The following is a 27008-nucleotide window of genomic DNA, read 5'->3' on the forward strand; positions in this document are numbered from 1 at the left end:
CTTAGGCTTTTATTATATACTTTGTATGGCCCTGCATATAAGGGTGTAAAATATCTCTAAATGATTGGTTTCATAGGGAATTATAAAGGCATTTGATGCAGACTTTAAATTATGTAACGAAATCTTGGTCACGTACTCGCGTATGAGGAAATCCAATCATGTAAACCAAAATCCTTAACAATTCTACACTGCTACAAAACACTATCTCTGGTTAACTAGATCCTTTTGTGGTCCAAATTCTGCAACATTTATATCAAGTTTACCACTTCACTTTTTACCAATTAAAATTATACATTATGAAGTACAGTACTTAAAATTTTAAGGTGAAAAGAACCTGACCATAACAAGGAGAAATGTTTTGCAATGCAATTTATTAATATAATGGTAAGGTGCCAAGGTCTGAAAATACACCAAATGGTGCCTTAAAAATTAACAAGAAACTCGAAATTCAGAGTTTCCCATTACATAAACTTTAACCTATATTACAAGTTACAACCCCTATCGCCTATCCTATCCATGTTGGCTATATCAATTCAAGATCGACTTACAACAGGTAATATGATTAATATAGGCAAAGGCTTAGGCTTAATTTGGAGATAAAAAATGCACCCTTGCAAGCGGGTATTCTTTTCCGGAGACCCAAACACCAGTTTGAGACCACTGCACATCTTCCCAATCGAGATTCTCCTCCAAAACCTGTCAAAGCAAAAATGAAGCAAATGAGGCTATGTTCCTTTCACCTTATATTCACTTTGTAGTCAATGTAGATAAGTTCGACTTTAAAAATGTTCAGGTAAGTTCATCATACAATTCTGTAAATTCAGTTCAGTTAAAGTAAAGAGTTGCCCAAGTTTAATTCACAACAAAAAAAAGTTACATACATGGAGTAAAAGACACCATTTGAGGACAAGAAAAAGATTTCATCATGCAATTGCAATAAGCATCGTTTTTTTATTTTTTAAAAAAAAAAAGAAAAAAAAAAAAAAAACCAAACTAGAGATGTAAATTTGCAGTACCTCCACATGTTCAAGAGGCAGAGGGATCCCAATTGATCGCATAAACTTCTGCGGAAGAGGCTTCTTACACTTAGACCACCGGAACATGTCTACTACCATGTTATCACCTTCTGCACTACTTCTTTCGCCATTTGCAGTATGAACATGGTTCTGAGACTTATCTGACTCCGCCTCATGTGCTTGTGAGACAGATGGGACTTTAACAATCTTCTCGCCGGTAAAGCACAGCTCATACCTACATATGATAAACAACGTGTCATAAAAATGCAAAAATTGTTGGTAACAGGCGTATTAAGGAGAGGGGCCATTCTTTAACCCACTGCATGTCAGAAATAGTTAGCCAAATGAAACAAGCTGGCAAACAAAGAAGTACAAGTATTTGGGGACTATGCCAATTATGAGTATGACATTGCTGTTAAAAATCATCCAAAAACTGAAATAGCAAATAAGAATGCTCATTGAAGAACTAGCATTGACAACATATTACCTGCAAAAATGAGTTTCTAGATAGAGAACTTCTCCCTTCTTGAGACGAGCTGATGTGTACAAGGGCTTCTTCAAGCCCTTATCAGCTACAATACTAATACTATATTTGATCCTGAAAATAGAAAAGAAAAAAAAAAAAAAAAAAAAAAAAAAAAAAAAAAAAAGACATCACATAATATGAACAATTTTTAAACATTCCAAAACCAGAGTATTTACTGTGTGAGAGGGATATGAAAGCAGATAAGCTCCACTTTTAGATTAACATACTATGAGGCTAATAGCCTAATACCACAACCAGTAACAATGCAATAATGAGTTGCAATTAAAAACAAGTAATCATAAAAACGATCAATTTAGAGACAGTATAAAATAAGAGTATATCTATATTCCTGAAATACCATAGACATTAACAGTAATCAAGTCTATTATGAAGGTATTTCAGTTAATACTGCTTTGTTTCTAAAAAACCTCATTTGTTTATTTGCAAATTTGTTACATATGACTTGCATATATTATCACTTCATCTAATTAGGGTAAAATGATGTGCATCAAAACCTTCCTAAAAGGAGTTTATATTTATATATTTTATACACAAGGATAACTTTTCCCCCCTTCAAATTCACTTGATTACTTGAATTCCCAACTAAAGGAGCATGCAATGGCAGACAATTGAAACTTAAAATTATCCAGGAACAAAATGAATTTTGTCAAAAGTGCATGGTAAAACATATCAAGCATCATAAGTACTCTCTACATCCTATATAAATACGAGTAGGCTTGATTGCCTAAAACACACAATGACACAAATTAAGATAGAAACTGTATGTCAAATGGTGTGCGGGAAATTTAATGCTATAAAAATGACAGTAAATTTAACTATACAAATCTCATACTGTGTTGAAACCTATATAAGGGTAATTGTAGATGTATAATTCATTTAGTAGAAATTAAGACATTGATACGGGAAAGAGTGTATTGAACAACACATGTAAGGTCTTTATATCTGTAACCTCACTGGGTCAATCAAGTATAATAGGAACATGCAATGAAATAAACGCTAATACGATCACACAAGCATATATGAGAGTAATGTAATATGTTAAAAGTTAAACTCCCGTATTAACAAGTAAGATGGTGTACCAAGGTTCATTGCAGAGATTATACTGTATTGTGACTTCTCGTACAAATCTTTGCTGTCGCAGTGCATTCTGGAAAATAAAATCAAACAAAATTATCATTATTCAACAAGATAAACAGACAGTAAGATTTCTACATTCATCAAATTTTTTCAGCATCATTTTTTTTAAAAAAATAAAATCAGCAAAATAGAAGGAAACAATAGAGTTCTAAATTTTACAGAGTTTGATGCCTTGGAAGAAAACCATGGACAAGGAAGAAAGCTAAGAATACCATACAATTAAGGTTTAAAAATTTGTCCATAGTTCTCTTTTTTGATGATAAATTTGAGGAAAATTAAGAGAGAGAGAGAGACAAAAAAAAAAAAAAAAAAACAATAACACTAATATAAATACATATTCACTTATTTTTGTCTTTTGCAAACTAATCAATGAAAAAAATGTGTAATTATATACTTCTCCATAGTTTACCATATAAAACAGCGAAACATTCCACAGTATTGCTTTTATACAGTCTTCTTCAATTAACTTTCCTGTATAATTCAACATTAAAAAGATTTCTCAACAATAACAGTTGACCAATGTATGGTTGGTAACTTCGTTGCTTAAACAGCCTATATATAAGTTAAATGCTGCAAATTCCATGTTGCATAGAGAAAACAAAAAAAGTTACCGAGGCTGCAGCTCTAGTTGTCATTGAGCGCTCCACAGCAACTGGAGCCAAGGTAGGCTCAATTGTAGATGTATGCGTGAGGCAAGGTTCAAGATCAATGGTTCCACCGCCTTTCTGAAATAAAACAAAGAAAGTAAAAAAACCATCAAATCAATTAGAATTGATGAATCACGCTGCTATTCTGAGACCAAGATCTTATCTACTGCAAGCATGATGGGATCTGGTCCTTATAATACTTAATCCCCTATGATTTAATTCCTCCTCACAGGATTCAACCATTTTATATCAAATACCTTTCCTAACTAGTTCAAATCCTTGCCATTACTCCCCCCCAAAATGCGAACATCATACTACTTAGCTTCATTTCTGGTGAGGACAGAATTGGTCAAAGTACACAACTTTGCATAATACATTTAGTCTTGCTTGAAAAATCTTCTGATTAGTAAAGCAATCAACTAGCTTCATTTGTCGAGATATTTAACTTGAATTGATAATTTTGCATATAAATAGAATTCATTTCTCATTAAGATTATACGGAGTACTTAAATGGCAATCTTTTGTAAAGAATTCATTCATTGAATTAGGCTATCAACAACTATATACCATATATATCCCAATAAATATAGTCCATTTTCAATCTCCTATATTTAATCCAGTATTAAATTAATTTTACTACCTAATTTTTATGAGGAAGAACCAAAGAATATTTCCTCAGTTAATATCTATACTCCCTCTGTGTTTTAATAAGTGTTACTCACCAAATGCGGCTGTGTTTATACTAAGTTTTACACGTCCTTTTTTTGGCAAAAATCTACATTTTAATATTATATCTTACTCATTCAATGGTCCCCACCCAAACCCACTACTACTTTTTTTTTTTTAATTATTTCTTTCCTCTCACATTCATTACATTTCAATAAATTATTAACCCCACTATCTTTCTTTTATAATTTTTTAATACTCCAATTACCCCACTTACCTCTTATTTTATTTAAGTTAATTAAATTGCCTAAAACTATGTACCAATCAAGTGTAACACTTATTAAAACACGGAGGGAGTAAATTGTTATTGTGAGCCACATTAAATGATACCTCTCCCCCCCCCCCCCCCACCCCCCAAAAAAAAAAAAAAAAAAAAAAAAAAAAAAAAAAAAAAAAAAAAAAAGAGAACATCTAGTTTAAGATCATTCTGAAAATGAAAGTGTGAAAAATCTTGGCTAAGAGAAGGAGAAACAAGAGGGATAGCAGCAAATCACCTTCATAATGCAGCAACGTTCAACACGAAAACTACAGCCGATTGCGGCTCCCCATGCACGAGATCGGACGTTGTTTCTCAGAGTAGAAACATAACCTTCAGGTAGTCCAAGTTCACTTGTTAGATGCAGTAACAGCAAAAGGCAGGATGCATGCATATAAGTGTTTCTTACTAGGAAAAAAAATATCAAAAATAGCAAATGGGGAACAAATATAGACAGCTGAGCAGAATAAGGGTGTCTATAATTTAACAAGCAGAAAAAGAGGAAATAGATCGCCAATGCAGCTCACATAACACAAACAAAGCATTGTGCAAAAACTAGCAAAGAACAAACCTGTAGACCCTTATGGGCAGAAACAGAAGCAACCATAGACCTTTTATTTAATTAATATATAATGTCCTTTAAATCCACATGAAAACGAATCAGAGCAGATGATCAGAACCAAATACCAAACTCAAAATTCAATGTGACATATTTGTCATCAAAACAATAGAAAGAGACAGGATGACATTTGGTGGGTTAATCTTTCAACAAAAATTGCATATCTTTTTCTATGTAAAGCAAGAAAAAGAAAGGATTGTTTTTTTATGGAAAGAATCTGGAAGGAAGGAAATGAAATTGATTTAGAGATGAAAGAAAAAGGTGAATATATAAGAAAAAGAGGGGAAGGCAGGGTAAAAGAAGAGATGATACAATGTGAGTTGCAACTCAAAACCGGCAGCATAATTTAAGGAAACGTCTATCTGCCAGACATTTGCCAACCAAAGGTCAAACTTTCAAACATGTATTCTGAGGGCAGATACTTCACTTCACGTTGCTCGCGTTTTTTAGCTGAAATAACATTTGAGGAAAAAAAAAAAATCCTGCACCCATCTATGTGTGACACGCTGACACCCTTCACGTTAACCAACAATTCCACAATGAGATGATAGCACCACTTTAAGCAAAGCATATGCTGATGCACTAGGGAGAAAGCTAGAGGCATCAGGCAAAGGCTATAGAAGTAATCTCCATATCACATTTTAAACATTTCCACATTAAAAATAGAATTTCAATAGAACTATAAAGTCAAGACAGAGCTCTCCTAAACACCATGTCAGTATTTAACCTATCTCACTATAACACAACTTTTTACCAAAAATCATCCACACAGAAAATTAAGCATACAATTTACAAAAACAAACTAAAATATGAAAAAACATTGTTGTATGCATATACCAAAGTACCAAACAAATGAGAAACTGCTTCAAATCAAATATAAATAGTCATATTGTGAAAATCTATAATATGATTACAGAGTCAGTTAATGACATTTCTCCAAAACCTCAATCCTCAACTCCATGAATTTAGTTTGTTTTTTTTTTTTTTTTTTTTTTTTTTTTTTTTTTTTTGGCTATAACCTCCCATTAAATAAGTTCCATCATTTTTTGTTAATAACTTCCACCTTTCCTATTATTTTTCTTTCTAAATATACATGTTACGTATATACCGTACGCTAGCACGGATACACTCTAGTTTAACAAAATTTGAAGTTTTGAATCTTTGGACTTACTATCTTGCGGAGGTAGAATACGTATTGTTGCACGTAACTCTTGAATAGCTGCTGGAGGAGGAGATGCTGTTGGACGGCAATAGCCTGTATGCATGAGAACTGAAAAGACAATGTTTTCACGTTACGTGTTTCTTCAACATGTTGATCCTTCTTTCAGCTCAATAAATATTATCAAATTACCTACCAGCAACAAGATCTGAGTCATCAGTGTATATATCTGTTCCCCAAAGCTGTCCACCTCTAACCTGTTCAGTAAACATATCAAATATCACTAAAAGTAACATTGGGTTTCCAATAAAGCAAAATTTTTTTTAAAAAAACCCCACAACATACAGACTAAAATACAAAAAATTCGCAACCTTTAAAACTCGATCCTAGATAAATAGGATATCACTGATGAGAGAAACAAATCATTCCACACTCAAACAACCTCACTATAATCACAGAATACTCCAAAAACATCATCAGGACGGTTGCTAACCAAATATGCCAGCTGATCCAGCAGTTTCATAAAAGAAAATTATGAATTACCAATCAATTAATTCACAAACTTAAATAATGAAGTAATAAATGGAACAGTGATTTTAAGAATCAGAAGAAGAGGAACGCTTTTCTGTTACCAACATTTCCATCACAGAGCCTTTATATGTGAATTGTTGTTTTACTAAACTAACAAGCAAAGCTCGTCAGCCTTGACAACTAACATTGCATATGGACAATATTTGGGACACTACTCTAGAAGCAAGTATGAAAGCTAAAAAGATCTCAAAATACCTAACTACAAGTTATATCAATTCAACTATTTATGGTAGACTCACTGATATAATTATTAAAGAAAAAACAGAAATTAGATCCTGGTAATTCTGAAATAGACACAACAATCATCAGGAACTAACTTACTTGACGGTTTGTAGCAGTTACATGCTCAGCCGGTATCCTGATTTCTAAAGTAGGACCATTAGATAAATTATCGCTGCTTTTATCAGCCTGGGATGATTCGTATTCCCTCCATAATTTTGTCAATTCTTGCATGCATTCACCAACTTTATAAACAGTAGATACCTCAGTTTTACCTGTGGAAAAAATGTTCAGTGGCTATATATATTGCAGACCAAATGCTACCTACATCTCCATTAATCCAAATGTAATTATTTTGAACTAGATGAATATGTAATTATCCGTGACAGGGAGTGAGATATGAATGAGTGTCATTACATAGTATGAACCCCTAACTAATGTTCAGTGAAGACTGGCCAAACAAAGTAAAGCATGTATCAGACTATACTGTTAGAAATTTAAAAATAAGAAAAGACAGGCTACTCAATATTTACATAATTATTACTTTTGAAAGAGAGAAGAGTGGGGGGGTCACAGATTTTGAAACAGTTGGATGAGTAGAATAACTCAAGAAGGCCAAAAGAAGATACAATCAAAGACATAATCTAACCCCTTTAAATGAAACCATTGACTGCATTGCATTACAAAACTTGCAACATATATAACAAGCTCTGTGCGAATTATATTAAAAACTAGGTGAAACAACTAACAATATAATCCTTACATTAATTTTAAACTTATAAATCTATATGGTGTAATGTGTAAACCAATAATATCAGAATATATACACATAAACATGATGAAAATTTTATTATCAAAGTTCAACAATTGTTATCACATAAACCTAATTCCTCTAATCTGAAGTTTATTATTTGTTTAGAGAGAATGGAGTATAACATAGATGACAAAACTAAGTTCATGATTGTCATTGACTTTATAGCTAATTTTACATTCTACGGAAAATATTTTGGAACATGGTACATTGATTATAAGATTATGTAGAATAAATCATTTTATTATTTTTATTTACGTACAATATAGAATGCTACATAGAAACTTTAAAATTATAATGTATATAAGATTACAAAATTCCGTAAATATCAATTTTGTACAATAAATATGTAGAAATGTGGGATCTTTCAAATTGTATTGTATATATAATTTTAAGATTTTTCCTTCAAAAGAAATAAAACTTCACATTCATATCAAATTGATAGGAGCAATTTTAGAAATTTCACAAACACCACTTGTTACCCCTTGGCTTATATAATAGAGAAAAACCATCAGCGACAAAGTAATGATGACAGTACAATATTGAAAAAATAGTTCATCCTTTAGGCTATTATAAAAATGTCCATGGAAGACCTAAAAAGGGCATATATATACCCAAAGTTTACTCAGTAAAACCCCACCATACACCCACCAACTGAAGAAGTTCACATATTAAGTCAATTTTTACTAGAAAGATAAGCAGCAAAATACAATGAGAAAAGAGAGCACCAAGCAACATGTCATGGCTTATGCCAAAATGACTTTCGCGGTGAACAGAAAGTCCATTATAGTGAATTTTAATGGCAACATATCAGGCATACCTTGAGACCTGCAAAGAAAGCAGAAAAGGAGGGTTAGCAATGTCTTAGACAATGCAATGTAAGTGTCTGACAAGCAACATTCAGCATGTACATAGATGTTTACAAAGTTGGTAGGTCAATACCTCAAAAATAAAAGACAATCATATTCATATTTGTAATGGGACTTTCAAAAACCATCAATGTTAAACCTACATGTAATATTTCAGAACAATCTATGTTAAACCTACATGTAATATTTCAGAACAATCTATGTTAAACCTACATGTAATATTTCAGAACAATCTATGTTAAACACTTAAACCTACATGTAGTATTTCAGAATATTCTTAAGTGTAAATGGCCTGACTACTTAGCAGACACATAACGTCAATTTTTTATATTTTAGTGGTATACATGCATTCTAGAATCAAATGAATTACACCAATACAAACATAAATAAGAACTGCCCTAAGCCATAACTCATAACATCATTCACACAACATCTAGATCAAGGACCAGAATAGCATACCAATGAAGCAATTAAAAGCCTAAGCTAAGTAAAAGTGTCTAGAAATAGAGGACAGGACTTACCCCTCTCCATCTTGACCGCGAGACTTGAAACGTCCATCACGATTAGCAACTTGGGGGCTACCTCTTGGACGAAGCATCCTCTTCCGCTGCTGCACCCCGTAACTAAAGGTGTCTTTTTCTCTGTCTGCAGTTCCATCAACATCAGCACCCCCTTCTTCAGACTCTTTGTCATAGACCCTAGTGCGCTTCTCAGGCCTTTCTGCCTCTAAATCAGCATCTCTCTCTTTCCTCCTCTCTTTAGCTTCTCTTTCCATGTTTCTCCAAGATTCAGTTGGTTTCTTCTGTTCCACAGGAAAGTTCTCCTGAACAGATGTTTTCTCTGCGATCTCTTTCTCATTCTGATGATTTTCTTTCTCCCCGCCAATCCGACCTTCTCTGTCAACATGTTCCTTTTCTTTTTCCTTTGGTCTTTCCTTCTCTTTTAAACCTTCTTTTCTCTCCCTCCCCCACTGCTCAGATTCCCTTTCTTCTCTAATTACTTCCTTGAAATCATTATTACTAGTAGTACCAGCTGCTTGCACATTACTCTTGTGATCACTCCTATCTTTGTCACTTTCAGGCCAATCATGGTGCTTCCCTTCCTTACGCTTTCTCTCCTTTTCCTTGAACTTATCGTCGCTTTTAAGGTCAACTCTATTCTCTCCCACGGCTTCACTTATTTCACGAAATGCCACAGCAGCATCCCTGGCAGGGTCAAATTTGGGGCGCATTTGAGTAGCATTCATCCAAAAGTTTGGCATTCCTCCACCGCCTGGAACATCAGAATGTTTTTTCCCTCTGTATTGCTCTTTCCAATTAGTATGACTCCCGGACCCTCCATAAACATCCTTATCCACTTTCACCTCACTCTTCGAATCATTACGAATGTCCCTCTCATGTTTCCCTTCTTTACTCTCATCCACCCTACTCTCCTTCTCAGCCTTGACAGCCTGATGATGCACCTCTCTAGATTCAACTTTCACATCTCTATTACCCTCCCCACCCTTGCTTTCTCTAATCTCCTTTGAATCCCTTGCTTCTGTCCTAATCTCAGGACCAGCAATAGGATGAGTAGCATGTGCAGAATCAGCATTTATAGATGACGAAGGCATTTTATACACTGAATGCAAAGGGGATCGTCTTTCCCCATCACGAAATTCTGGACGAGGTAACAATCCTGGTCTAGTAGACTCTTGAACTGCCCCATAATTAACCCTTGGAAAACCAGAATTCTCCTCCTCCTCACCAGCAAAACCTGGCCGCATCGAGGAAGATGACGAATGAACGCCTTCCTCATGCGCCCCTCTTTTCGGAGCACCACTCATTTGCTTTTGCTTTTGCTTTTGCTGATTTAACCCCCTCCAATTCTCCCCCTTCACTCACCCTACAAGCAACACAATACTCCCCAAATGTAATAACAACCAAATTCCAACTGAAAATGAAATCCAACAACAGCAAATTTTAACATTAAGAACAGAAATTCAATCAAGTTCTAAACTTTATGAATTTAAATTGTAACAAAGCGTTAAGATTTCAAATTTACAAAAAATGTGAAGTAACCCAAATGCTGAAAATTTACAAAAAACAAGCAAATTGCGATGAATTGGGTTGAAATTAAATTATACCTGAAATGAAATCCAAGAACAGCATATTTTAACATAATGAGCACAAAATCAATCAAAGTTTCATACTTTAAAAACATTAACTTGTAAGATTGCAAATTTAGGGAAAATGTAAAGTAACCCAATGCTAAAAAATTAAAAATAAGTAAATTGTGATGAATTGGATAGAAATTAAATTATACCTGAAAGGAAGAAACCCTAGATTGGATTGAAAGTGAAAGAATTGTTGCTCTAGTTGAGAGAATGCGGTTTTTCTCTTACTACGACGTACAATGAAATTTTATGAGCGAAGAAAAAAATGTTTGATTAATTTATGAAGAGGAGAGATGATTAAATGCTATTCAAAAAAAAAAAAGGAGAGATGATTAAATGGTGCTAAATGTTTGCTAATCCTAATATTACTTGGTTTGCAAGGATTTTTTTAAAAAAAATTATATGTAATTACGCAGGATTATTATTATATTAAAAATATTTTATGCCAAAAATAGCCCTTCTGAGCCAAGCTTAGCATGTGTCTAAGGGTCTAAGTGCTCTTACATAGTTACATGAGTTCAATGACTTACATCAGCTTACTAGCCTTGGTGGCAAAGCCAAAAAACCAAAAAAAAAAAAAAAAAAAAAAAACTTAAAAAAAAAAAGATTAATGTCATAACACAAGTCATACATAAATATATAATAAATAAAACCAAAATTTGACCATGTAAAAAAACTTATAATTGAATAGGCTAACTTCTTAAATAGACGTCGTAAAAAATATTGAAATTGATACGAAAGGTTTGAGTTCAATTCTTATCAAATGTAATTGAATTTCTTTATGTTATCTTACAAAAGTTAATGTTAATTTAACATTGCTTTAGAAAAATAAATAAATAAAAGAGCTAATGTTTTCAATTAGTACCGAATATATCCTTTGAATGCGATATTTCATGCCATGTATGTTACGGAGTATGATTTATCTTTTACTTTTCCGAAATTTTTTCTATTTTCAAAAGTTGAAAACTTTGCAAAATACATAGTTTTTTTAGCTAGAAAAAACATCATCCCACAAAATTTTCCAATGGCCGTGTTTGGTGAAAAACTGAAAGATGTAGCTTATTGATTTGACTAACTTATTTTATTAGCTAATCGTATAAAATTGTTTGGTAAATAGTTGATTAATTATGTGAAATGACCAATACGGAGTAAGCTAATTGTGGGAGTAGGTAGTTCTAGAGCTGTTCATGGGCGGGACGACACGCTAAGCCCGCCCAACTGGCCCAAAGGGCGAGCTTGGACAACTTTTTTGAAAAAAATGGATCTTTGGGCGGGCTAGGCCCGACCCGTTAATATAAATGGACGGATATGGACAAGAAAATATGTATCATGGGCTAGCCAGCCCGGCCCGTTTATAATAATAATAATAAGTTTAATTTTATTTAGTTAATTAATTATGACATACTTTGTATATTTTAGAAAATAAATACAAAGAGACTATATTGAACTAAAAAAAAACTATAAGTTTTTATTAGTTTTAATTATTTATAATTATTTTTATACTAATTTTGTGCCCTGGCGATGCCCGGGTTGTTTATTGAATTTTAAAATAAATTGTTAATTTATATGTCAAATTTTAAAATTTATCATTGATACAAAATTAGTTAGGAATTAATGTGGTTTTGTGACAATTTAAACCATGTAGTAAGTTGTAGACATGTAATTACTAATAATAAAATTGGTGAAACTGTAAAAATACCTTAAAAAATAGCAAAGTAAGCATGAACTATTAGAAACTTCTAAAAATTAGCAAAAATAAATTAAATTAAAAAATTGTTTTAAACCCGTTGGGTTGACCCGAATACAAAACTTTGGGTTAGGGTTGAACATTTCTTGACTCGTACCCTGAAGTGACCCGATTTGAAATGACTTGTGACTCAACTCGATTGACAATTTTGTATACCGTAAAATAAATCATATTAGATTGTGAAGTATGTTATTTTAATCGATTAGAATATGTTATAAATGAATGTTGTATGTTTTGAACTATTTCCTTCGCTCCAAAAATGATATAAAAAATAAATTTATATAATAATTATTGATAGTTTTAATCTAATATTTTTTTGAATAAACTATAATTCAATTTGTACCCTTAAAATATTGGTATTTTATTGAAAATAAAACTCTAAACTAACAATTTTATCCTAAAATTCTATTCAAATTTGATTGAAAATATGATTCTAAACTAACTTTTTTATCCTATAAAGTCTATCTAAATCTATCTAACGTGGCGTGACACTTGACGAAAAATTAGAATACTAAGTGTCACTGTGTCGTGGCCTGGCCAAAAGTTTAGCTTTATATATTAGTTATATGATTTTATCATTAACACTTATTAAATAAGTTTAAGGCAACTCTACAAAAATAATATTAGCACGTAAATAATAAAAGGGTTAATTAGTGTTATAAAAAATAAAACAAAAACCCGTTAGCTCGCGGGCAAGCTCGGCCCGTTTAATAAGCCCGCATAAAAGGGTTTGGGTTCGTTACATAAAGCCCGTTGGACAAAAAAAAAGTATAAGCCCGGCCTGCTACCCGTCCAAGCTCGCAAATAATCCGTAGTTCATATAGGATTTTAAATCAAATGGGTATAAGTGTCATTTCGCTTCACCCATGTTTGGGTTTATGAAGATTATGATACAGTATAAAGTAAGAATAGGCTTGAGAATCTGTAGCTTGAGTAGCAAAACCACATTCAGTTTAATTCAAGACTTAGCATCAAACAACATGAATGAAAAGTCAACTGTAGTTTATCTATCGGTCCCAATTTCCTGCTTCTCTATCCTACTTGTTCGATCAAATGGTGGTACTAGACAGCATGATGGGCTTACTGCAGAACAAGTTCAACTGATGACGCCGGCAGAGCAACAACACTTCTAGCCATTTGGTGCGAGTGGTCAATCTTGACTGTTAAAAGAATAGCAGCACAAAAAGAGAAGCACAAAAAAACACAGTAAGACTTGCCAAAAGTAAAAGACTCACACATCATCTTTATCTTTTTTTTTTTTTTTCCTAAACTGTACATCATCAACATGCTTCTGACATGTCTCAACTGATGGTGATAGACATCCTTAATATGAGTATATGACATAAGGAACATAAGCAAAAACAGAACTTATGCGGTGCTCATCAGCGAGGCATCAAACCCACATCTTGCAGGGGAAGATGAATGTGGCTTGGGCGGCATTTCTAGAGACTCAAATGGCCTTTCCAACATTTCTACAACTCTATACATTGGCGGTCTGTTTGAGGGATATGCCTGTATGCACCATAAGCTAACCATAATCATTTTTCTCTCCAACTCGTTTTTGTCATTGTCCTCAATCCCATCAACTGCAGCTTCTTACACAGGCTCAAGCTGACTGTATATCCATTCAGGAAAGTACAGTTCACTATTGTCATGCTGAACTTCATTAGTTGGAATTTTAATTTTCCTGCCACAAACTAGGTCTATGAGCATCATCCCGTAGCTATAAACATCTGATTTATGGGAAATGCCACCGAAATTTCTACAAAAAACTTCTGGAGCAATATACCCAATTGTTCCCCTTGCTTCTGACATTGAAATCACACTATTCTGTGGTGGACACAATCTAGCAATGCCAAAGTCAGAAATCTTTGGGCGAAATTCTGCATCAAGCAGAATATTATGAGGCTTAATATCAAAGTGCAATATTTGTGTATTACAGCCTCTATGTAGGTAGTCTAGCCCCCAAGCAATTCCAATCGCAATGTTGAACACAGTTTCCCATTGCAATGACTGTCTAATCTCTTTACCATATATAAACTTTTCAAGAGATCCATTAGGCAAGAACTCAAAGACAAGAGCTCTTCTGTTTCCTTCGAAACAAAATCCTAAAAGAGTCACGACATTGACATGATTAGTCCTGCTAATGCTCAATACCTCATTGATGAAATCTTTCCCATCACCCTTTAAAACCTTCAATTTTTTCACAGCCACGAAACGACCATTGTGTAGTCTTCCTTTGTAAACACTTTCAAAACCTCCTTCACCAAGTTTATCACTGAAGGAATTTGTCATTTTCTTTAAGTCTGCATATGTGTATCTTTTTGGCGCAAGAGATCCATAGCTTTGTATAAAGGCTGCTACATTTTGATCCCCAATTGTTCGCCTACTCCATAGTAATGAAAATTTACTGGTTTTCCGTCTTCTATATACACAAATGATCAAAGCAACCAACATCATTGTCCCTACTAGTGAAGCAGCTGCACCTGTAGGCAACAATCATAGAAATGTTTTCTAAATTTCGAATTTTTCATTTCCTCTTTTAGAAATCCTTTCTACTAGAATTAATATTTGTAACAACGAACAAGTATATATCAAAGTGAAATGTATCCAGTATCCATGACAAGTATAATACCTGATCCAAAGAGTAGTTTTTGCCGTCCAACTGCACAAAGGAACAACTAGTAGATATTAATTTGTGCTTATGCATCAATCCCTGACAACTTATCTGAACCTAATATTGCAAGGTCAAATATTTATTTTGGAATTCTGCAAATTTATCTAAGATGGCTTAATTGGCCTTATATTAATATTGAAATTTAGAGGATAGTTTTAGATTCACACATCAAACGGAAAACCAGGAATATTTTTTGTAAGAAACTACCTATGCAATTTGAAAATTAACTGCCTTTGGAAACTTTTTTTTCTAAAATAAGGCCAATAACCACAAAAGGATTCTGTGAAGAATTTCCATTTGAAGTCATGATGATCACTTTACAATCAATACTTCAAATTAACTCGATCGAGTTGAACTCAAACAATTTTCACTGTATGATATGTTGTAATTTGTATGAATTATGTACCTGGTTTTGATGCACTTGGTAGCAGAGATGCAACTGGTTCAGAACACACTAGTGGCTGATCAGGTCCATCCCTACAATAACAAACAAACTGATCTGAAGATGGATCTGACCCACACCTGCCGCCAGACTCCTGACACTTTGAGCAGGCAGAGAAGTTCGCTTTGTACTCCATCCTAATAGTTGTCCACTTGTTTAAGGCACTAAGAACTGAAGCATCTGTGCTACGACTGAGGTCATTTACCACTCTCTTATCTACCAGAAAAGTAACACTGTTGTTGCACGAGCATGACGAGGCTATCCTGCTGATACCTGATGTATTACCAAAGTAATAAGCAGTACCATTGGTACCATCACCATTGGAGCAAGAAAAAGTCTTAGAGTAATATCTGTTGTAACAATCGCTGGTGCAACCATAGAACAAGATAATATCTGTATAACCGGAGGCTGGCTTTAACGAGGGAGGAAAGGTTGTCCTGCTTGCACCTTGCAAATGACACCTGTTGAACAATCTATTTAGGGAAACATCCATGGTATGGGATGATGTATTGATGCCAAGCACCTGTAATCTAACTAATTCATCCTGATGAAGTATTTTCATAGTAAGGTAAATTCGAGAATTATTATTACAGCGGAGCTTCAAGTCTGAGATTCCACATAATTTAGGCCTATTACCTCCCCAAAATGGGTACCCGACGTTTTGGATTTGCCCACAGGAGAATAGAAAAGAACTGGAGCATGCTGTATATTTTGCATTGTCAGAATTTGACAAGGAAACAACAGCTAACAGCGTGATGATGCAGGTTATGAAAGGAAATTGGATGCTTAGAAAAGCAGTGGAGATCATTTTTGATAAAATGAACAAAAGCTTTTCTTGCAGCAATATTAGAAAAGAGAGAAGGTTGGTCTCATTTAAGGTGGCTATAGGTGAAAAAACTAAAGCCATAAGCATGAAATGTAAGCCACACATATCATCATACGATAATTATCAGACAAAATTTGACACTTTCTTTACTCACAGAAGTACATACATAAGATTAAACTTATCAGCTAAAATTTGACACTTTCTTCACTCACAGAAGTACATACATGAGATTAAAACCCGCCAAAATCCAAAACTGATTTGTCAAAAACTCAAATGTATTAGCTAGTTTGCTTTGAATTTTATATGATGTTGATGCACAAAACTCAAATGTATTAGCTAGTTTGCTTTGAATTTTATATGTTGTTGAAAGCACTATTGTGCATGATATACTACGTATTATAATCAAATTGCTCCTTCCATCCCAATTTAACCACGACACTAATCTATGCGTATTATATCGTACGTAGTAAATTATTGCTAGGTTATCTATTACTCTGTACTCTAGAAAAATAAATGTGATATAACATACAAGATAGTGGATTTTCTTTTTAAAACAAAATGTATTATGGAGAGTGTGAGACCCAACTTTTGGTAGGCAAAAGAAGGGGCAATTAAAAATTAGTAAACCTATACCATTAAAAAAAGGAAAAGTGTAACAATTATAAAAGAAAGGTGCAATCTATGTGACTATTTTTGAAGAAACTTAAGCAAAAGTTCTCTATAAGCCCCACATAAGAAACTTCCAACCTTGTAGGTTACGATTTATATCATCAAGAAGACTCGACTTTACGTGGATTAAAGACTTTGAATTGGCACTAGTTGCCAAAAAAGAAAAAAGACTTAGATAACTACTTCACAAGTTCATAGACTTCATATTAGTTGACATATTTCATTTAAACACATTTGTCAACACATAGTTTTAAATTTAAATTTCTTTAGTTACTTATTAGCTTAGCAAAATTTATACCCAGTAAAAAACTTATATTTGAAAAATAAACATAGAGACAAATCTAACCAGATCTCCTATGTGACCATGTTTCTTTTTTTGACAATGAATCACAAAACGAAGTCAAAATAAGTTATGTGAATAGTATATCCTTAACTCTTAAAAAGCCCCGAAGCAACTTACTGTTGCACCCAAGTTCCTTCCAATTTTACTGTTCATTAGGAACAGTAAAATTACGCCTTTGCCCTTTGTCTCCCTTGTTGGAGCACCAAAATTCCAGGGGTAGGATTGTCCTTTCGCTTTTGTCTATTTTGGATTGTCCCATTTCTCTCTCGTGCTTTTGCTCCTCTGAGTCCTCTCATCTTCACTTTTCTCCTAATAAGCATCCTCAAATTTCTGTCTCTCCTCCATTGAAGCGCACTCTGAGTTCTCCATTAAAGCGCACTCTGAGTTCTCCATTGAAGCCTACTTTGAGTTTTCTCTCCTCCATTGAATCAGTTTCTGAGGTATAATGTTTTTTCTTTTTTTTTTTCCCAATAATCTTATTTAATTTTCACCATCTAGGGTTTAATTTCGCTCTATCGTTGATTTAGTCAAATTAGGGTTCTTAGGTGGATTACATGTAATTTTTGGACTATTTTTTATGAAAGAGTAGTGAAATTCTGACGAATTTTGGCTCACATTTCTTGCTGTTCTTACAGCTGGTCTTCAGGTATCCTTCCCTCATTTGTTTGATTTCAGATCAGAATAATTTATCAGGTAGCATTTAGATTGATATAATTTGATTTATGTGGGTTTGTGTGGTGTGTCATTGTGCTGCATTTTTCTTTTTTGCTGCAGATCGAGACATGTGATAGCTCAAGCAAGGCTCACAGTGTATTCTTAGCCCGAAAAACCCAAGTTTCTATTCTCCCTATTTCTTCCCAATTTGAGATTATGCTTTGATCGTTATTTTTTGTGTGAAAATCGTTGAGATTCTTTAATTTCTGCATTTTTTTTGCTGTGTAATTTTGTAGATTGTGGATTTTGGAATTTAGAGCAAGAAGACGATGATGGGTCCAACAATGGTTGGGATGCCTGAAGAGATGTGAGTTTTGTAAATTTTTTACTGGTTCTGATTTTTCTGGGTTTTTGGGGTTTTATTTTTACTGAATTTTGATTGGGGAAATTTACTTAGCAACTTGCTACTAAGGTATCTCTTCATTCCCATGGTTTCCTTTATTCAGTTTGGGGAATTTTTCGATTCCATTCGATTCAAAATTCGAGGGTTTCCGATTAGTATCTGTATATGAGTGCTCTAAAGTGTCAAAGATCTGGGTATGGGTGAGATTTCCTGTATTTTTTGCAATTAAATTGATTGTTTTGTTTTATTTTAGTTTAATTAATTGGAATTTGGTATAATTTGATTTCATGATTATTGTTGTTATTTTGTCATTAATTTCTTAAATTGTTGTTATATTGTCGAAAGACAAGTTGTAGTAGAAATAGTATTGTTAAACGATGCTACTGTTGATATATATGTTGTGTTGAAGAGTTAAGACTACGGTCAAAACTCTTTTTTTGTTACTTTGTGTGAGCGGTGAGCCTGGTGTAATTAGCTTCTCTTTAGGCTCTCTCACATGGGCATCCCTTAAAATAATATTTTGACTATATTAGTGTATAATCTTAAAGATTACTGCTTCCTTTCCAATATATTTGTATGTATTATCAACAAAGTTATCCGAAATCATCTCTTTTGTTTAGCTTGAGATACGATGAAGAGAGGCAAGTTCTTAATTATGACATCACTTTTCTTGTTTAAGCTTCTATTTCTTAGACATGTACATTCTTCTAAACCATGTTATATTGTGCAGGCTGATATTGACAATAGTGGTACGATTGACTATGGGGAATTTATAGTTGCTACAATTTATCTCAACAAGCTCGAGTGTGAGGGACATCTTGTTGCTGCCCTTCAGTACTTTGACAAGGATGGCAGTGGATGTATTACCATTGATGAGCTCCAACAAACCTGTCAAGAACAGGGCCTTTATCTTGAAGATGTTATCAAAGAAGTTGATAAAAATAGCGTAAGTCTTGTCAATCTCAGTCACATTTCTCTGCTCCACCTTTTGTAATCTTATCCGCATATTGGTTTTGTGCTAAGGGCAATTGGTGGATATTATGTAGTAGGAGTCTTACCAAAATAGCAATAAAATCTAAACACACTTGATATTTATCCAATAAAAAAGCATATGTTCTGTATACTAAATGTGGTACTTTGTTTTGTGTTTTGATTGTTGATTTCATGTATTAGTCTATTACTGTGGAATGCTGCCGATTAATTTGACCTTTTGATTTTGGATTAGGTTAATGTGTTTGAATTAGGACAATTTTTGTCCAATTTTTGTTGTTTGAAAATGGGAAAGGAGATTGTTTGATTTCTGTTTTTGCAGTTATAATTCAATGGAACATATTTTATGAACAATCTAAAATGTACTACTACTGTATTGTTGGTTATTGATTTGAACCATTCAAGAGCTTTTCACTGAAGGAAACGGAAAACGACTTCCGTGCCACTTAGGAAACAGTAGACACAGAAGCAGCTTCTGTGATTAGTGGTTTGAATCCCATGAGTTCTTCATAAAGTTTATGGGGGTGATTATATTGAATTGGTTTTTGTACATGCATTTGAGACGCGTTGTGTTGGTATTTAGATATTTTGAGAAGCCTGTTTGAACCCATGCTCAAGTTATTGGTGAGCAATTGGGTTAGGTGGTGTATTCCACTATATATGAACTTCAAGCTAAAGAAATTACTTTTCCACATTGAAGTAAAATCCATAAAATATCCCACAAAATAAGTGTAACAAGACATTTTTCATTTCTCTGATTATTGCAAGTTGTTTTTAATTGTCCTAGAACAATTGATCTACCGAATTTATGAATTTGGAAGATATAGTACACAAATGTATCGTCAAGACATTAAGTATGACTAACTTAAAATTATTCTGCCTCTGCACTAAAGGGTTATAAAAAGGGGGAAAATAATGTCTTGTTAATTGAGCATTATGTAATCAATCAAATTAATGCCCTAAAGTGTGAGAATTCAGGAGTGAAGATTAATTGTAAGGACGGAGATAACAATTTCATTTCCCCAATGTATCAGCCTTAGGATAAATTTATGCTTTCATTGAAGCTGGAAATTTGTTTGACACGAGTTTAAATGTGGATTTGAACTGGGTGGTGGTAGTTTTGAAAATTTATCCAAATTGAGTGGCTGTCGAACAGAAAGTTGGTTCTGAATATTCTTCATTTACTGATCTCCCAAATAAGAAAGGCTCGCAAATAGATCTTCTTCATTTTTTTCCCAATTTTTTCTTATTTTATTTGCTCGTGAAATGATGAAATAGGTTTTTTGTTCTGTATTTTTGTATGAAATAGGTTTTTTGTTCTGTATTTTTTCTGATTTTATTTGCTGGTGAATTGATGAAATAGGTTAATTGAGTTGTTCGATTTTTGATAATTATTTTTATGATTTAATTGGTAGCTGAATGATCAGAGAACTTGAAGGCTATGAGGATAAATAATTGTTTATAGTAATCAATTTTCAGTTTGGTTTTTGTGGGCATTTCTTGTTTTGGGTAATTTGTCATTTGGCTTGGCAGCAATTTGATGGGTGTGTTTGCATGTTGATATTTTCTTGCTCCTCAAATGCGCATCTCTTTCAGATTTGGTTTGACGTTATGGTTGATTTTTCCCTTGCTTGAATAGCCACACCAAATATATTGTTTGATGCTATGCCGATCTGAACCTCCTCTGCCATTTTTAATTTTTTTAATTTTATAAGGTAGAACTCATTATTTACCATAAAAAAAAAAAAAAAAATAGATGATCTGAGCCTTCTCTCAGCTTACGAAGTTGCCCAGGTATTTTGATTTTAATTAATTGGAATTTGGTATAATTTGATTTCATGATTATTGTTGTTATATTGTCATTAGTTTCTTTAATCAAGCTGTCAAGGGTCAACTCAGGGATTAATCTCTCTAAATTGATTAGTTATAATTTAGTCGTCAGTGTTAGTGAGTGGGAAATATTTGTATTAGCTTCCATATCCCTGCTTATTATTTCTTGGGGCTTGCATTATTTTTAACAGGGAAGGAATGAGAAGATAGAGCAGTAGTTGGAGATGGGATGGAGCTCGAACAAAGTAGAAAGGTAAAGTTTTGTTTTCTGTTTTTCCTTACTTGAATCACATGACATATTATTTACCTATTTGTATCTTTTACTCTCCTAGGAAGTTCAAAAGTACCATGACATGTATGTTTTTGAGCAAGAAGAGAAATTGGATTTAGATGTTGAGCTCCGAGATTGCAAGGTATCTTATCACTGCCCTGAAAAGCTTTGAGGAAAGGAAATGATATTGGTTCAAATCTCTTACTCATGTCATTTTACTTGGAATATATATATTTTGCAGTTATGTACATTCATGTAAGCGTTTTGAGCTGAGATTATATTATACTAGCAAGCAAGCTGTGGTTTTAATGGTGTTTAAATGTTTCTGAGAGTTAAGTAAAGATGATAAGCATATTATTGGTTAATAAAAATGATTATTACATGATGAATGTATGAAAAACAAATAATTAAAAAAATAATAAAAAGATAGAATAATAATACAATCAAATTCTTGTTATAATGAAAACATGCTCCATAATGTCCTTTTCTAATAGTTGCAAAGCTATGTGGTAGTTGATACTTGATATAACGTTTAAGATTGAAAAGAAGGAAGAAAAACCAACTTTTCAAGTATTTGGTAATTGATAACTACCTTAAGTGCATTGTTCTGAATATAGGTTCTGATTGTCTGTTTTATCTCTGGTGGTCAATTGATATTATAGAGTTCTCATCTAAGTGACTATTAAGCCTTAAGAATATGAGCATGTGATAGTGTGATACTGCAAATTCCTTTATCTTCTACCATTGAACGTGGTTTTTAGATTATCCCAAATAAGTGAAAATGATTTTATTTCGTATATTTTCGGGTTTGGCTACTATTTGATCAGTCGAAATCAAATATTCTCATGATAATCACTCATCTGTGCACTTTGTATATTTCCTCATTAAAATTGTAAATATTTTATTCAATTACAATAATGCTGGACAAAGTAGGAGCTGGACTGATGGCTGTCGGATATGGATTACATGCAGTAAACACTCTCAAATCCTCTCTAAATGCCGAAGGATGCTGCACAACATCTCCCTAGCCTACTAGAAGGAGCAGCAAGTATAACTCCAACTCTAAGCCGGAACTTCCTTCGATTTGACTTTATTCTAATGTACTGTCATGTAATACACTTCATTGAATTATACTGATTATCCAATGTATTCAGAGTAGTTAATAAGTTCCTTATTTCCTACAATATACTGTTTTGTGACTACAGATGACAGATGGGTTAGCTATGAAGCAACGAAAGAGATTCGAAAATTGGAATCAGGAACAAGTGTATTGTTGCTCTAACAGCACACACAATGTCGTAAGATAGACAAATATACAGGTTGTTGTCCAAGTTCTCAAGATCAAGTGCTTGTGTGATTGAAAATGTGTATAGGTGGATCCAAGTGTCTGTAAGAGTCAAAAGACTAACTTTTGTTTGTGGTGATGATATAACCAGGCTTTGGGATATAATAAAATAGAGAGAAAAACGTAATACCTTACTAACCTTAATGTTCTTATACCAGTAATTATTAACTGGTTCACAAGTTTTAGATTCTAGAGTTTTTTCTTACTTCAGCTAATATGTTTATGTGCGTGGATGCTTCTTTCCGAAACTTCCTTTCGTTTGGGAGTTTTGAACAACAATATTTTACTTCCTTATGGAAATGAATAAGGACCATCAATCTGGATATCTAGCTATAGTAAAGGCTAACATATCTTAATTGTTTTTTTTTGGGAAGGCTCATATCTTATTTGTTCAGTGACAACTTAGTGGTTATTGAAGTATATCTTAAGCCATTCTTAAGGTGAATAGTTGGAGTTTTCTAATTTATATTGTGGCTACATAAAATTGCCTCTTTGCAATATTTCAGGTTTTTCTACTTGCATTCTTATGTCGATTTAATTGAGCAACCACGAGGTGTCAATGGCAGAAAGTTGGTTATTTTTTTGGAGATTGATGGGGTCTGGTTTGATTGTATTTAGTAGAAATTTTGTAGATTTCAATTTGAAAATTTGAGGAAAAATTGTAAATAACATGTGCCATAATGTAAACAACTTTTATAATTTTTCGATTTTTCCTTAGCTGTTCAATTTAATACAATCTTATTTTTTTACAAAAATTATTATGTAAGTTGTTAAAAATTAACCCTTTTTCTCATTTGTTAAACATTTAAATAAAATTCTTAATATTAGAAGATATTTTTGTTTATAAAATGAGGAAAGTTTGAAAAAAAAAACATATATAGACAATCAATCAGTTTTAAGTTTCAACAAATTACTCTTGTTATAATTAACGAGGAGCCTTAAAGATCATTGTTTACTTAGCATTGTCATCAACTTAATGAGGTTAAGTAATAGTTGTTAAGTAAATAATTACAAGCTAAGTATTAAGCGGTGTTACAATATGCAAAATTGTAAAAGATAAGTACAAAAAGTAAGGGAAAAATCAAATTGAAAAATAGTTTTTGAAATTTGTAAAAGCTTAAGAAAATGGAGGAGAAGGTAAAGGAGAAGGAAAGTAATGAAACAAGTCAAAATGAGGTAAGGTGTGGTCAAAAGATGACAACACTAATAAGAATCTATAGTAGGATCATGCTAGGTTTGTACATTAATGTTTTTATGAGAGAGAGAGAGAGAGTACAACCTGTAATAAAATTGAGATAGATAAATTTCTTATAAACATGAATCCAAATGAATAAGGTACATATGCAAGTAGAACTTAACTATAAACTCTATCTGCAATTTGTTAAAAAAAAATAAAAAGAGAAAGAGACCACATAAAAAGAGATTACTAAATAAAAGATATTACTAAAGAAGGTAAACAGGGTATAAGTAAATAAATAAGATAAATAGAAGATTTTTACCTTACTGGTTAAGTACAGGATCGATTACGTGCTTTACATGCCATCAGCAATCAAGACGACTCTCCCTCTCTACTCCTTTGATCGCCAGTCCACTACTGCTCACCTTCATATTAACCTGTTTTATTTTATTGTTTTTAATTTTATTTTAATGTTGTCGAATTGTTCGCTGAATTATAATTATTGTATTTGCGATTATTGTTAATAAATGTTTAGAAAGTTAAATTATTGGGGAGGTTGAGGAATTTTAAAGCTTTGGCTGTAATGATCATTATTGGGTTTTGTTTGAAATTTTGATAATTGAGCTGTATTTTTTTGTTAGCTTTTTTTAAAAAAAAAATAAAATAAAGAAGACATTATGATAAATAAATTAGTAATTAAATTCCTTATTTGGACTAGGAGTTCGTTTACTGTGATGCAAGTAGTATATCTAAAGATTAGTTAATTTGTAATATCTTGACGAGCAACATGAATTGTGATAGGCATGGGGATTATTGGGGGAAGCGTTTAGCGATTCAATATTGAATAGAATGAATGTGAAGTTATTGAATCGATATTGTTATATCGATTGAGGTGCTATAAGTAGTGAGAATTATAACAACGGGAAGAGTTCTTTATTTAGGATGAAGTGGGATAATTTAAATAAGTACATGAAAGTCGAAAGATTACTTCTCTCTGATTATGAGCTAAGGGATGTTTACTTTGTCCAGTTGATACTTCAATTCTCTAGCTTCCATTATGTCAAAAATCTAATCAGGTGTGAATAGATCACGTGTTCATCAATCATGAGAAAGTGAACTCCTTAGAAGCACCTTTAAAATTAAAATTCAAAATTATGGTAGAACCGTGTTAGTTTCATGACTACGTGTTTTTATTTTTATTTTATTCGACCTTAGTAGTATACAATTTTAGAGAGGGGGGTGGAAGGGAAGCCTACGGAGAGGGAATGGGGAAGAAGTGAGGAAGGACATTAATGGGGGAAAGGGAAATGAGGATAGAAAAAAATGGGACATGGGAGAGAGAAAGGGACAGAGAGAGCATCCAAGAGAGAGATGCGTCTAAAGAGAGGGAGAAGAAGAAAGAACGATCGATAAAGAGAAAGAGGGCAAGGGAGAGTAGGTGGTTGGGAGAGTGAGAATGGGTAAGTCAAAAGAGAGAGAAAGAGGGCAGGCCAAAAGATGGGATGGGACTTAGAAAAAAGTGAGGAAGGGGAGAGGAGACGAAGAAGAGAAAGGGATAGAGAGAGGTTGGGAGACAAAAAGAGAGAGATAGAGGTAAGGGTCTAATTTAAAGAGAAACGTATATAAAAAGATATATACATAGAGGGAAAGAGGGATCAAGATAGAGAAATAGAGTAAGATGGAGAGAGATAGGTCGAGGAAGAGAGAAAGAAAAGCCGAAAGAAAGATGGAAGTTGAGAGAAACTGGGGTAAATAGAGGGGATCGTACGTGGGAGAGAGTGCAAAAAAAGGCCTCGGGGTAGAGCGAGCAAGTGCAACTTATAATTTTTAAAGCCTTTAAAAAGGATAGAACTTACGGGCCTAGGACAAGAAGGATCATGTAAAAAAGAAAGAAAGTGAGAGACAACTAAAGAGTTTAAGTCAATAAAGGAAAGAACAAGTAATAGGAGAACAGGTGCAAGTGTGCAATCTATAATTTAAATGTCATTATAAAAGAGGGAGTAGAGAGACAATGTTGACGGATAAAAGGAAAAAGAGAAAATGACATTTCAAGGAAATAGAGGAATGAAGAGATGAGAAACACTTCGAGAGACCATTTTTAGTGTATAATTGTGAAAGAGGCTTAGAAAGTTAGAAGAGATGGAGGAGGAAATGGAGAAAAATAAGATTGTGAAATGCAGGAAAAAAAAAAGGAAAGGGACTTCATCAGCGAATAAGAAAGAGATTGATGCAGAAATATTTAGAGAACCAACTTTTTAGTATGTAATCAAGAAGTAGTAAATAATACTTTAGTTTTAAGTTTTGTAAAACTAATAAAAGTCAATTGTTAAAATATAGAGAATTCATTAGTTTTTTTGTTTTTAATTATGTTTGTAAAATCATACTTTGAATTGCTTTAGAGATAGAGAGAGAGGATGGGGAGGAAAGCAGGAGGAGCTGGAGAGAGCAAAAGACGAGGGAAGAAGAGAGGGAGAAAAGGAGGAAGATACATTAGGAGAATGAAATGGAGAGAAAAGGAGGGAGAGAAAGAGAGAGATAGAGAAAGAAGAGAATGGGAAGGAGAGAGAGAGGGAGGGACCTAATGAGAGGAAATCAAGAAAAAAATGGTTTGAAAGAGGAGTAATGAAGATAGAGATGACATGTCGAAAAAGAGAGAGGGCATGTCAGGAGAGGAAAGGGCAAGGGCATGCTGAGAAAGGAAAGGGGTTAAGAAAGGAGGGGGCAAGAGAGAATGTGAGAGAAAAAAAGGATAGGAAGGAGATAAGAGAGAGGAGAGAGGGGAAAGGGGTCGGCAAAAGATAGAGAAAGAAAAAAGAGGGATGGCTGGAAGGGTTGGAGAGAAAAGAAGGAAAGAAAGAGAAATAGGGCCAGGTGATGAGAGA

General features: G+C 33.4%; 2 protein-coding genes, 1 long non-coding RNA gene and 1 pseudogene across 13 annotated transcripts; 1 reads left to right on the plus strand and 3 right to left on the minus strand.

The window, feature by feature from the left end:
* Window positions 1–354: 354 nt before the first annotated feature.
* Window positions 355–11096, minus strand: LOC145574406 (uncharacterized). Its single transcript, XM_081632187.1, has 12 exons — window positions 10902–11096; window positions 9119–10529; window positions 8549–8556; window positions 7020–7192; window positions 6304–6364; window positions 6120–6218; window positions 4568–4662; window positions 3312–3425; window positions 2643–2710; window positions 1504–1614; window positions 1017–1251; window positions 355–696 (listed from the first exon to the last, which is right to left on the minus strand). The coding sequence occupies exons 2-12, from the start codon at window positions 10420–10422 to the stop codon at window positions 586–588; spliced, it is 2379 nt and encodes a 792-aa protein (XP_081488313.1). The 5' UTR covers window positions 10423–10529; window positions 10902–11096; the 3' UTR covers window positions 355–585.
* A 2311-nt stretch (window positions 11097–13407) lies between these two features.
* On the minus strand, window positions 13408–15161 carry LOC145576124 (LEAF RUST 10 DISEASE-RESISTANCE LOCUS RECEPTOR-LIKE PROTEIN KINASE-like 2.5 pseudogene; annotated as a pseudogene). Its single transcript, XR_014098323.1, has 2 exons — window positions 15135–15161; window positions 13408–14985 (listed from the first exon to the last, which is right to left on the minus strand). The product of XR_014098323.1 is annotated as an LEAF RUST 10 DISEASE-RESISTANCE LOCUS RECEPTOR-LIKE PROTEIN KINASE-like 2.5 pseudogene (transcript).
* A 413-nt stretch (window positions 15162–15574) lies between these two features.
* On the minus strand, window positions 15575–16426 carry LOC145575098 (LEAF RUST 10 DISEASE-RESISTANCE LOCUS RECEPTOR-LIKE PROTEIN KINASE-like 2.5). The gene has a single exon (XM_081633020.1). It carries the CDS (start codon window positions 16424–16426, stop codon window positions 15575–15577), a length of 852 nt encoding a protein of 283 aa, XP_081489146.1.
* Window positions 16427–17721: 1295 nt separating this feature from the next.
* LOC145574407 (uncharacterized) lies at window positions 17722–23640 on the plus strand. Of its 10 annotated transcripts, XR_014098067.1 has the most exons (9): window positions 17722–17896; window positions 18092–18149; window positions 18231–18290; window positions 18407–18477; window positions 19244–19459; window positions 21525–21586; window positions 21666–21746; window positions 22577–22704; window positions 22810–23414. It is a non-coding gene; the product is annotated as an uncharacterized LOC145574407 (long non-coding RNA). The 10 variants fall into 10 exon arrangements; XR_014098064.1 differs by adding an exon at window positions 23456–23640 and having other exon boundaries at window positions 18092–18477; window positions 22810–22923; XR_014098063.1 differs by having other exon boundaries at window positions 17723–17896; window positions 18231–18477; window positions 22810–23412.
* The last annotated feature ends 3368 nt before the right edge of the window (window positions 23641–27008 follow it).

This window comes from Chenopodium album, chromosome 13 (assembly GCF_948465745.1).
Source record: "Chenopodium album chromosome 13, dcCheAlbu1.1, whole genome shotgun sequence".
Taxonomy (NCBI): Eukaryota; Viridiplantae; Streptophyta; class Magnoliopsida; order Caryophyllales; family Amaranthaceae; genus Chenopodium; species Chenopodium album.

Coding starts and splice junctions, on each gene's coding strand:
- LOC145574406 (XM_081632187.1), bottom strand. CDS start 10,422: ATGAGTGGTGCTCCGAAAAGAGGGGCGCATGAGGAAGGCGTTCATTCG. Junction 6,365..7,019: donor TAACTGCTACAAACCGTCAA/GTAAGTTAGTTC, acceptor TTTACTGAACAG/GTTAGAGGTGGACAGCTTTG. Junction 2,711..3,311: donor CAACTAGAGCTGCAGCCTCG/GTAACTTTTTTT, acceptor TTTATTTTCCAG/AATGCACTGCGACAGCAAAG.
- LOC145575098 (XM_081633020.1), bottom strand. CDS start 16,426: ATGATCTCCACTGCTTTTCTAAGCATCCAATTTCCTTTCATAACCTGC.